The sequence below is a fragment of the Habropoda laboriosa genome, unplaced genomic scaffold (assembly GCF_001263275.1).
Source record: "Habropoda laboriosa isolate 0110345459 unplaced genomic scaffold, ASM126327v1 scaffold41, whole genome shotgun sequence".
Lineage (NCBI taxonomy): Eukaryota > Metazoa > Arthropoda > Insecta > Hymenoptera > Apidae > Habropoda > Habropoda laboriosa.
The window spans coordinates 488,654-500,214 of NW_017100164.1; the positions used below are offsets into that span (position 1 = coordinate 488,654).

The following is an 11,561-nucleotide window of genomic DNA, read 5'->3' on the forward strand; positions in this document are numbered from 1 at the left end:
AATGTCGGACAACGTAACAAGCTCTATTCCTTTGCAACAATGCGACGTGCTTGAAAAACGAATATCGAAAAATTCAACGTCAGCTGGCTGGGTCGGTCGATTCGATTTGGGAATTTAAATAAAGTGAAAGAAGTCGATACTCTGGCATGCGAATTTCGCTGCACTTCACGAAACCAATTCTCACGTTGCCATAGGGCTTTCCTTTCTTCTCAGCTTTTCCCAACTTCGAACCAGTTCGCCTCCCTCAGAACGTACTTCAGAATTATCGCGATATTCTGCAGAAAAATAGTCACATTGGCCGGGTAACAGACGAATTCAGTCGGCGATGAGGTAAACATGGTAGAACACTAATCTAAGGATCTAAGGTGCGGACACGAAAGCGAGTTGCGAACGTAAAATTACCAACAGACTGCTCTATTATCTTTCACGTGAATATCACGATTCGTTAGGGACACGCGTTACCTGTCGAAAATTCACCGGCCAGAGGCGAAATCGTACCGCTTCGATATTTCTCGCTGAAATCTCGTAATAAGATCATCCTACCTGGATCAAATCTGAAAAATGCTTCCGACGGCTTGAAACCCACGGTTTTCACCGATTTTTAGGAAACTCTCGTGCGTCTGTTTAACGAACAACACTTCGTAGGCTTTGAAACTTCACTTTAAATCCACAGACCTCGACTTAGGATAAACTTTTTTAATCAAAATAAGTATAATAAGTTTCTTTAACTCCAGTAGCGTGAAATTCGGTGAATTCGTTGGACGCAGTTTCAGCAGCAGCTTGGTTGGTGAAGATCTTCTCTTACAAATAGCGGTCGAGGTGTTTGAAAAAGTGTCGTTCAACCCTCGAAATAGCCCTTTAACCTTCAAAATATCAAAGTGTGGCCGAGCGTTGTCGCGTGAAAGAATTGGGCCCTTGCAATTGGCCAACGTCGAAATTAATCGTTGCAACTTTTTGTTCCCGTAACTTTACGACCTTGTTTACACTCGTATAACGAAAACAAGCAAATTTGCTTTCTGTCTATCTTCGAGTCGATACTCCGAAGTGACCAAAAATTAACAGTAAAAAGAAAAGCACACCTAGCAGCATGTAGAGCAACCTCAGCGCTATAAAATGATATCGTAAACTAAATAGGACGAGGTGATTGTTATCTCAAAACTGAGCGTGAAAGTTTAAAAATTCACCGACACTCATTTCTTACCAGAATCTCTAACATCTCCTGTCGTAAAATACGCACTGTGCATTATCCTATATCTCCTGTTTCCATTATTCGTTTCTGCTGTGTGTAAGGCAACGTTAACACAAACTCCACGAACACCGTGAAAAGAAACAGTGTCGTTTCGCCTCTAACCTGCTTACATAATTTTCATGCTCCGGGTGCACGCTACTCGGTTTTCGTGTATTCGAAACACAGCCTCCCATTAAGTGTGATGAACATCGTAGGGACGTGAGCGCAGTCTCAACGCCCGTGAAATATCAAAATTCAGTGTACCGTGTACTTATTTACCTGTACGTCCTCGCCACAGGTAACGCTGTTACAACATTTTCGCTGCAAACCGTTCAACGAACCATTGATTTCACGTGCACGTGAAATTTATACGTTCGTGTATTTATGTTTAATTGCACAAGTTGCCTACAAATTGAGAATAACCTTAAGCTTAGTCTCTTTGGCCTCTGTTGCCTTTTCATCTTTTTAGAAGGAGAACTACCATTACCGTACAAATAGAAGCGTACAGTAAGTTAGAAACGATAACACTTATCGTTATCGACAGTTTGTTCCTGAAAGTTGCTAATCGACCATTTTGACTCTGTCGGTAATTCTAGTGTTAGTAATTGTTCTTGCTATCAAATTTATGTTCTCTTAACATTATGTCGACAATGTATTAAGTGTATAGCAACTTCATCTTTCGCTCACATACTCTAAATGAGATTCTAGGGTTTTCACGTAAAAAGAAAATGTGCAGTAGTTTAAACGAGAATCACGACTCCCTTTCCAGATTGTTGCCACTGTCGTAATTTCTTTTCCTGAAAAAATCCGAGAAAGTGTCGAAAAATCGAAACTTTCGTTTCTGATCACTCGTGCTGAATCATCCCCACTATGCCCAAAAACGAAACCATTTTACACCATTACACGTGGACGCCATATTTCGAATAAATTTCAATATCTCATTTCTGTTTTTCACTCTACAAATGTGTATTTTTATAATACAAGGAAAATGAAATCAGTCCTCCAATCACTGACGAACGTCGACCATTTTTCTGTGCCGAGAAACGTACGACACCGTAAGGTGCTCTGTTCAGAAAATTTGAAATTGTAGTATCGTAAAAATGTAGCCACTTGGTACGTAGCTTTAAGAGACGGGGCAGGACGAAGGTTGTAAAAGAGAAAACGAGGATCGACGGAGACAGATCCATCGCAAAAACCCAGGACGAGGCACGAGGACCACCATGTTGACATGATTGACCACTTTTAGCGGAAAAATTCCGAAATAGCGCGCGTGTACATTAGGAAAGAGAGAAAACAGCGAAGTTTTTCCTTGCAGATAGAGCCGCAGTGTTGTAAGTGCCATTTAAGAGTCCTAAGTGTCTTTTTGTAATTGTCAGAATTGCCTAATAGCGGTTTTATCGTCGCGAGTTATATAAAACTTTTCTTACATTCACGTGTCATATTTTGTCAACTGCAATTTCCGCCAAGAATTATCATAAACTATTATATAGAAAATACTCGACAATACAAATTCTACGAAATTCAGTTACACAGGCCTGTTCCTTTTGTTTGTACATATTTATCGCGAGAAATTGCACATATTGTATCTATCGCTAGAATAGATACTTGACCATTCGTAGGAAATCTAAATAGATAATAAATAAATCTAATCCAAATCTAATAAGAAGAAGAAAAAAATCGAAGATCTATGTGCACTTCAAGCGCAACAATACTCGCGTTGAATCTAAAAATTCCTTCTTTATTCTCTCCCTATCGATAGAATTGAAGAAATATCAGTCACCGTGAACCTACGTTTTCCTCTCTTCCTCGCGAATAGCGTATAATAACGTTTAAAAAAAAAAACCCTGTTTCCTTGAAACGTCCATACATAAGCGTACAAACTTTCAAGTAGCTGTTCTCGACGGTATTCGAATCGAGAAGAAAAGAATAAGCAAAATCGTGAATAATCGCGTTTTCTTCGTCTCTTCTTACGAGCGGGAACGATCTAGACGGCAGCGAAACGGCGGTTCAGTCCAACATTATTTCACCGAGTCACCCGTTGCAATTGAACAACGATACGCCGTTATCGATCGCTACATTTCTCAAGAGCTCCGATGATAAGGACACGTGAGACCGAGTTCTTTTTTACCGTCGAGTTTCGCATATAAGCGAGCCGCGTGATCGCGCACGGCATCATTCAAATCATGAAGAGCTTCAGCGTCGTTGTACTCGTGCTGCTGCTGGGTCTCGCCGCTGGCGAGATAAAGAACAAGGGATGGTGGAAGAACGCCGTTTTCTACCAGGTGTACCCTAGGAGCTTTATGGATTCGAATGGAGACGGCACCGGAGATTTAGAAGGTAGGACATCTTCTGATAGACGCGATTCCGAAAACACTGCGTCGACTTTTCTTTCTTCGAAGTCTCCGTTACGCAACGGCAATTACGAGTTCACAGCGAAATCGTTTATTAACAGCTCTAGAGATCGTTTCGTTTCGATCCGTTCTATTTACCTATGCGCGCAGTGGATGATCGGATACATCCTCGAATATTTTCCGATTAACGACGACTCCTTGAGAATCTCCGCTGTTATTCTGAATGAACATACAGGGATGTTTCACAATTCTTCTTTTCTATAATCCTATTTTTAAAGCTGCGCACATTTTACAGACTTAGATTGCAAGTGGTAGGAATGTCTATGAGACGGTTGTTGGACCGATCTCTCGGTGGATTTTTCGAAATATCGAATCTCGAGGGAACTTTTTCAAATACGACTTCGAGAAGTTGCGTATTAACGTGTAGGTATAAGGAACACGCTCTCCGACATCGAACGACAGCGTAAATTCTTACTTTGCCTTCGTTGTTCAAACGAGGCTGTGTTCGCGATAGAGAAGTAACTAACTACGGTTCCATCGGTGGTTCACTCCGGTTAATTGACGACATGATGTGCAACAAACAGGTAAACAATCTAGAAGCAACGATTGTAACGATCAGCGTACCAGCGCTAACTATAGCCTCTGACTAATAATACCATCGTTCGTGATTAATGGTATTTGAACAGATGCACAAAGCGTTTAGGCACTTGGATTCTATCCAAAGTTCCACGGCCTTGACTAGCAACAATGTTATTAACGTTTGTTGTTAATTAGCGTAATACTTCTGACCAGTTAGTCGAGAAGATAAAGGTACAACTTAGACGCGGTGATGAACGTTTCACAACTCGACTAGCATTTCACCGATACCACGGTTTTTTTCCTTAACCTCGTGACGCGAAGCTGTCGAAACGATTTGTCAGTCGTTATTCCTGGCCAATATTAGGCGGCTGGTGCTTAGTATTTTTCTGGAAAAAGAATGTCGAAAATACAATTTTCATCGGTTATTTTATTCACGTTCGCGTATAACAATAAGAGATAAGAGTGGCTTGGTAATGTTTAATTGCGCTTCTGACATCCTGCTTCCTTTCTTAGACGTACAATGACGTAACGTCTTTGAACGCTCCACGGCAATTATGTATAGAGAATTTCTTGAGTTCTACGAATGTCCAGGAGAAACAGGTAGCAGCTTTGATGTTCGAAAATTCAAAGTGATATTCTATTTCGATCGTGTTTCGCTGTTTTGTTCTTTTTTTCTTACTATTTTTCTCTCGTTTTCTCTCTCGTTGCGAGTTGTCAGTGTCGCCGAGTGAGTCTGGGCATCGAAATTTTCTGCAATTGACACGACACCGGTTTAATTAAACGTTCAACCGAAGACAAGGTACAAATCGAATAGCAGCCGGGAATTTTATTTGGTATTTATATGTATGCAATAAAATTAGCCAACGATTGGCAGGAATTTCTATCAACTTCACGGGGAATTTATTAAATTTCTGTTCGATTCGCCCATCGACGTATCCCCGAATATCGATACTTGAAGTCAGATTTGGCGAGATTGACGGTAGAAAGTTTGGACGGGAGTGGCAGCAAAATTCGTCTACTTACGTCGACGAACGCGAGGAGATTTCGTCGTCTACGCTCGTTACTTACCTGAAATAGAAACAATTGCAACGTTAATGAATTACATTCTACCCACAGTGTCTGTAATTACGTCGATCCTATTGAATAGCAAAGTAACGAAACAAAACACGGAGAGAGAGGAAAAATGTTAGATTTTTCGCGATATTTCCAGCGTGTTCGTTAATAGAGGGGGGGAAAAAAGAACACTCGGATGTCTGGGTTCGTTTGGACACTCGTTATCGTTCTAACATAAATGAAGAACGCACGGTATCAAGTATCAAAGAAGCGTTCAATGTCTAGAGCGGGGTCCGAAATGACCCAAGCGTGGTCGTGCGAGTGCTAATAGAGGATGAGAAAACATGTCTAAGAAGTATCACAAGGCAGTAACTCGACGACGGTTACATAAGAAATAATTTCACAAACGTTCGATTTGTTGTAAATTATATGTAGGATCGGGGCATATCGAATCCCCAATAAGTAGCATCAACGAGGAAAAAATGATCAGGACCGTTATTGGCGTAGCGCGTAGTCTCGGCTTACTAATCGGGCGATCGTGGGTTCGATTCAAGTTGAAGGTCTCCCCTATTTTTTCCTCGGTTTCTACATATATAATATTTGGAAATAATTTTAAACTGCTTTCTTTACTCGACACAGGTATTAGGAACAAACTTCAACACTTCAAAGATACCGGTATAACAGGGATATGGTTGTCACCGATCAACAAGAGCCCTATGGTAGATTTTGGATACGATATATCGGACTTCAGAGACGTCGACCCAATATTTGGTAATTTAGACAACGTGCGGAGTCTTTTGAAGGATGCGAAAGCCCTTGGTATAAAGGTAAGATGGTGTTTTAACGTAAAACGTTTAATTGAGCTACGGAGACACACGATTGATTCGCGTTAAAACAACTATCTGAGAAAATACGAAAGGGTTGATCTTTCATTCGTTACTCGTCATTTGTAAATTCTAATTTGTACCGACCCTCTCTTCTCGATGCGACGAGCAGGAAAGACGCACCAGAATATCGTTTGTATCACTGAGTTGGCTAATAAGTAATGTCGGATTTTTCCACAAGAGATTGTTTCTGTTATTCTTAAAACAAAAGGAGTTCATTATACTTGGATAAATTTTTTTAGTGTCTATTCATTCACATAAGAAATCTTTGTTGCTCTTTGTACCGCATTTTTACCTTTGCGAGAATAGAAAAGGCATACTTGCACGAAAATGAAACTTCTCGTTGTTTATCTTCAAATCAGAATAAACGTCAAGAAAAAGAAAAAATTTAACCAAATATAACGAACACACATTTTCTTTTAATTACGCGTTAAAATCTCAGCTTTACAGACTGTACGTGCGTTTCACAAGTTAATAGTCTTTCGCTTGAAACGAGGGGAGAAGTCGATGCAGGATGGATTACTCGTGGCGAAATGAATTGGAAAAGCTCGTGTCACTTTACAATCTGAGGCTTCGCTTCCAGGATACACGAGCTGAAAGTTTCGAGGTTTACGGCACCAGTTGCGCGTCTTCGAACGCCATTGCAACAGACCGCAACAGTTCGAAACTTCAGATCGCGAAGTGATGCAGGTCGTTTCCACTGCTATTTACTGCATGAAAAATCAACACCTCTCGGTGTCTCCGATGATTTTCGGTAGCGTAGACCAATCGAGATACAATTTTCCTTTTATGTCCCAGGTTATTCTAGATCTTGTCCCCAACCACACCTCCGACCAGCACACATGGTTCCAACAGAGTTTGAACCGCACAGGAAAATACACAGACTATTATATCTGGTCTGATGGTAAAAAAAATGAAAATGGAACTATGGTACCGCCGAACAACTGGGTCAGCGTGTTCAATGGTACCGGATGGACGCTTGACAAGAGAAGAAATCAATTCTACTTTCACCAGTTCTACTATCAGCAGCCGGATTTGAATTACACGAACCCGGACGTGCAGAATGAGATGAAAGTATGTACATGCCGGGTTCCGATATGCTAAATTTCTCGAAACAACAGGGCAAAAGAAAACGACCGATCGTGAAAACAGTTTCGCGAACAGCGATAGATTAAAATTGTCCCGAATGAAGGATTTCTATCGACGATTCACGCGACGATTTTTCCCTTTCAGGAGATAATCAAGTACTGGTTGGACATAGGAATGGACGGATTTCGTATTGACGCTGTGCCACATTTGTTCGAAGGCGATATAACTAAGGATGAACCTGCTGCAACGACTATTCCAGAAGGCGCTAAGCCGGGATACGATCACGTTACTTTAAATCACACGATAACGAAGGATCAACCTGAGACATACGAACTGATGAAAAGCTGGCGGGAGTTTGTGGACAAGTACGCGGACGAACGTAATCAGACGGAGAAGGTGAAAAACATACTTTGGGTCTATTCTACGAAAATTGCACTTTTCTTCTTTCTAATCCTTCCTCTACGGAAGTAGAATGAAATTAACAAAAGAAAGTATTGAACCGATCTTCGACGACTTTTACTTCACCACTTATCACAGAGCGATGCTTCAGTTTCAAAAATGAAATACATCAAATATCGCGTTTGTTCGACGTTACAGGTGTTACTAACAGAGGCGTACACCTCATGGGACAACACGTTGAAGTACTACAACTACGGCTCGAACGTTCCGTTCAACTTTAAGTTCATAACGGACGCGGACGCGAAATCGAACGCGAAAGATTTCAAGATGATTATAGACAGGTGGATACAAGGAACGCCAAAGGATGGCGTATCAAATTGGGTGGTATGTAAACTTGTTAATTCCATTCGTCGATTCGAACGAAAAATCCATTTCTTTCCTCGATCTTCTAAAACAAAATACCCCCTATAGAGGGACTGTTTACGATTGAAGACGTTCATGGAACGTACAAGTTGCAAATTCAAGCTTTCAGCGCATCGAAATGAAATATCCTCCGCGGTTAGATGTTACAACCAATCATAAGTATTTCCCAGTGGTGTTAATGTGCGGTGATTATGAAAGCTGTTGCCTTATTTTTAACGTATTTCCAGTTTGTACGTTTTCTGAACAGTTTTCACGTGATTTAGCGGTTTAGGTTCATTGTCCTGCGTAAAGATGAAATTCTGTCAAAGATATTCCGTCCAGAATGTTCGAATGTTGCTCTTGAAATGGTGTTCACGTTGCCGTTTTCACGTTGAAAACATTGTATCGCCACAGATGGGAAACCACGATCGCGTTCGTATCGCCACGCGTTATCCGGGCAGAGCGGATCACATGGTCATGTTGGAAATGATTCTGCCTGGCGTCGCAGTGACCTACTACGGTGAAGAAATTGGCATGGAGGACAACAGCACTCTTCGTGTTTTCGACTTCCGCGATGGCTGCCGTACACCTTTCCAGTGGGACGGTTCTGCCAACGCAGGTGAGTAGAACGCTGATTTTGGGCGCAGCTGTGTTCAAGATTTTTCAATGCAAGTTGAAAAAGTATTGTTCTTTCTTATAAATCGGTGAAAAATGTACCCTTTTCTTTTTTGTGTCGGATCGGCGAAAAAATATGACACTGTAGTGTCGGGGCCTCCATACCCAAATAGGAAACCAACAATGGAGAATATAGAGGGAGTAGTTGGAGTAGTGCGCAAAGCCTCGGCTTGTGTTAAGCCGAAGGTCCCGGGTTCTCGATTCCCGTTGGGTCCCCCGAAATTTTTCCGTCAGTTCCTACAATATTTTTTCGCGTGCCGTAGAATTTTAGTAATTAGTCGATCTGCGCCGTGAGATGAAACAGGTTGAAAATCGCTGGAGTAGAAGATGAATGTGTCATATTTTCCGTTATAAATAAACTACCGTCTGAGACTTTCACGGCCCGGTTTGTTACAGTTTCAATCCAGTAACTGTGATTATAAGTACGGGATATTAACCCTAAACATTTGGACGGCAAGGTGTATCGTTCTAATCAGAAGCATTGTCACCTTAATGCAATCAAAATTTAGTTTGACGGTGGAGAACAAAAGGGTAAATAATTGTCGTAATACGGAGTACTTGAAAAATGTATCAACGTATCTTCCCTTCTTTTCTTCGCGAGAGGAAAGAATATGTCGGCAATGATATCAAAGACACAGAAAGTTTGTTGGAATATTCTTGAAATGGTACACTTCGTCGAGCACTTTTCTCGGACCCCCAATTTCCCCAATTTTTCTTGCAATTCTCGGTTCAGTGCTCGGTTCAGCCTGTTTTCACTTTTATGGTGCCAGCACACGCGAAAAAATCGCCCCTCCACATTATTACCCTAACGGAGTTTACGACTTTTCGCCGGTTATGACTGACGAAGGGCCTAACCCGTATTGTACAGCAGCGCTCATTTTCTCAACCTCGACTATTGGCCTGCTCGCATCTCCGTGACGCACATCTATCAATCCAGACAGAATTCAAGAGTATTCCCCTAACCGCACCATATCCCTCGGGGGTAACACAATTCGATGCAAATGGGATCCGCTGAAACAGGTGCAAAATTCAAAAATTCAAGGTCGATTTCCCTTCGGTCGCTGCACCAGAAACGAGCGAGATTCGGTAAAGTGACTACTGTTCAGCTTTACTGCTGGCAGTATGGGATTGTGTGACGTTGTAAACAAAAAATTGTGACAAACGGGATGAAAAAGTAGGTCGAATTTTTCTTATTTTTAACTTTTACACCTGAGCACACCTAGACTTTCGAATCGCAGATTGTCGAGGTTAGAATCGATTTAACCCTTCGCGGAAGGGGAGGACTAAGTGTCATGTCGAAATACCGACTACTTGTACAACACGTAATTAGGTCACTATTTCAATTTTTTTCTGTTACACTATATCACCTGAAGATTACATTTTCGAGTTCATGTTCACGCTAACTAAATGTGAGTCTGCCGGTTGTGCTCATGTTTTGTAAACGCATATGAGCCGTTCCACGTCAAATCGATCACTTTTCGCAGCACGTTGGCAAAATCGCGAAAAAGCGGGTTTTCACCCAAACGTGACTGTACAAACGAATTTTCATCCCGTAAACAGTTACATCTACAGAGAAAAAAAGATTTGTTTCGACTTGCAACGCAAACCATGCTGCTTTCTAAGTATATTTTCATTTTTATCGCACGCACTCTGTTCGCGACTTTCAACATGCTATAATTTGTTAGTAACTTCGAAGCCGGCGAAACGATGACATAAACTCAACATTAATTCACGTGGAATAGAGCGTATTACAGTTTCATCAAAATCGGAGGACATGCTGCCAGAAAGTGATCGATTTCGCGTGGAAAGGCTCGTATGCATATGAGTCTATCGTCCTCAAAGGGTTAATTCCGAATAGGGTAACCTGTATCGTCCCTAACGAATCAATAATACCGATAAGACACGCGGCATTTAAAATGTACCAGCGTATTGTCGTGAAATTAGCCTGCTAGTCCGTGTTTACTCCAAAGAGCTGCGTGAGTACTTGCGATTCCAAATGAGTAAACTCGATCCTTAAACTGGCTGTTTATTTTCGTAGGTTTCAGTAAAGCCAAGGAAACGTGGTTGCCAGTCCATAGCAACTACAAGTCGCTGAATCTGGAGCAACAGAAGAATACTCAGGGCTCCCATTATAATTTGTACACCGAACTGATCAAACTGAGGAAAGGCAACGTGCTGACAAACGGCACAGTTACGACTGCCGTTTTAAACAACGACGTTCTAGCTGTGATTCGCGAACAGAACCAGGAGGCGGTGACGCTCTTGATGAACTTCAACCAAGAAAAATCAGTCTCCGTGAACCTGACGGGGCTGGTGAGCCAGCAACTGAACCAAATAAAACTGAAAAGCACGGGCGCCAAAGCGACAGTGGGGTAAGTGAATAAAGATGAAATCCGCGTTAAATCGATCATGGAGTGATTGCACGAATTTCAAAAACACGCGCACTGTTTGCCCGTAGTGCGGTAATCTGTGTCCACGGGGACAAGAAATTTCACGAATAATGGAAGACGCGGGAAGAATAAAACCTACGCTTCTATATATCAGTCACCGTACCGCGATATTCTCTGATTTCGAAAATTTCGAAAAATACGATTTCGCCCAAATTCTTCATTCGCGTCGTAGATTCGTAGATTCGAGTCTGAATTCGTTCTCGAGTTACTCCAATCAACAGTCCTTCAGCTCTGAACCTCGGAGGGCGATTTCGTTTACCTGAACACTGTGTGCGAAATTTGATCGAAATTGAGAAGAGCTTTGTGTTGTATTTAAAAAATGGAATTAGCAATTGGCAACTGTTCGTATTACGAGGAAAACTTTATCTAATTCCCTGCAATTCAGATTACCGCGTTGCTCGAGTGGGCGACTTCTGTTGCAATTTCCTCTTTCAGTATCGCCAAGTTTTCC

At 41.6% G+C, this 11,561-nt stretch overlaps 2 protein-coding genes across 2 annotated transcripts in view; one reads left to right on the top strand and one right to left on the bottom strand.

The window, feature by feature from the left end:
* LOC108578589 (calcium/calmodulin-dependent 3',5'-cyclic nucleotide phosphodiesterase 1A-like) overlaps window positions 1-11,561 on the bottom strand; it is a 276,404-nt gene that overhangs the window by 66,685 nt on the left and 198,158 nt on the right. The window lies entirely within an intron of this gene.
* The window catches only part of LOC108578590 (maltase 1-like), an 8,962-nt gene continuing 773 nt past the window's right edge, over window positions 3,373-11,561 (top strand). Inside the window, exons 1-7 of the mRNA XM_017941954.1 lie at window positions 3,373-3,565; window positions 5,851-6,038; window positions 6,894-7,169; window positions 7,329-7,580; window positions 7,782-7,967; window positions 8,400-8,604; window positions 10,699-11,032. Coding sequence (XP_017797443.1) covers window positions 3,412-3,565; window positions 5,851-6,038; window positions 6,894-7,169; window positions 7,329-7,580; window positions 7,782-7,967; window positions 8,400-8,604; window positions 10,699-11,032 — 1,595 coding nt within the window. The 5' untranslated portion in view covers window positions 3,373-3,411. The remainder of the gene's footprint in view (window positions 3,566-5,850; window positions 6,039-6,893; window positions 7,170-7,328; window positions 7,581-7,781; window positions 7,968-8,399; window positions 8,605-10,698; window positions 11,033-11,561) is intronic.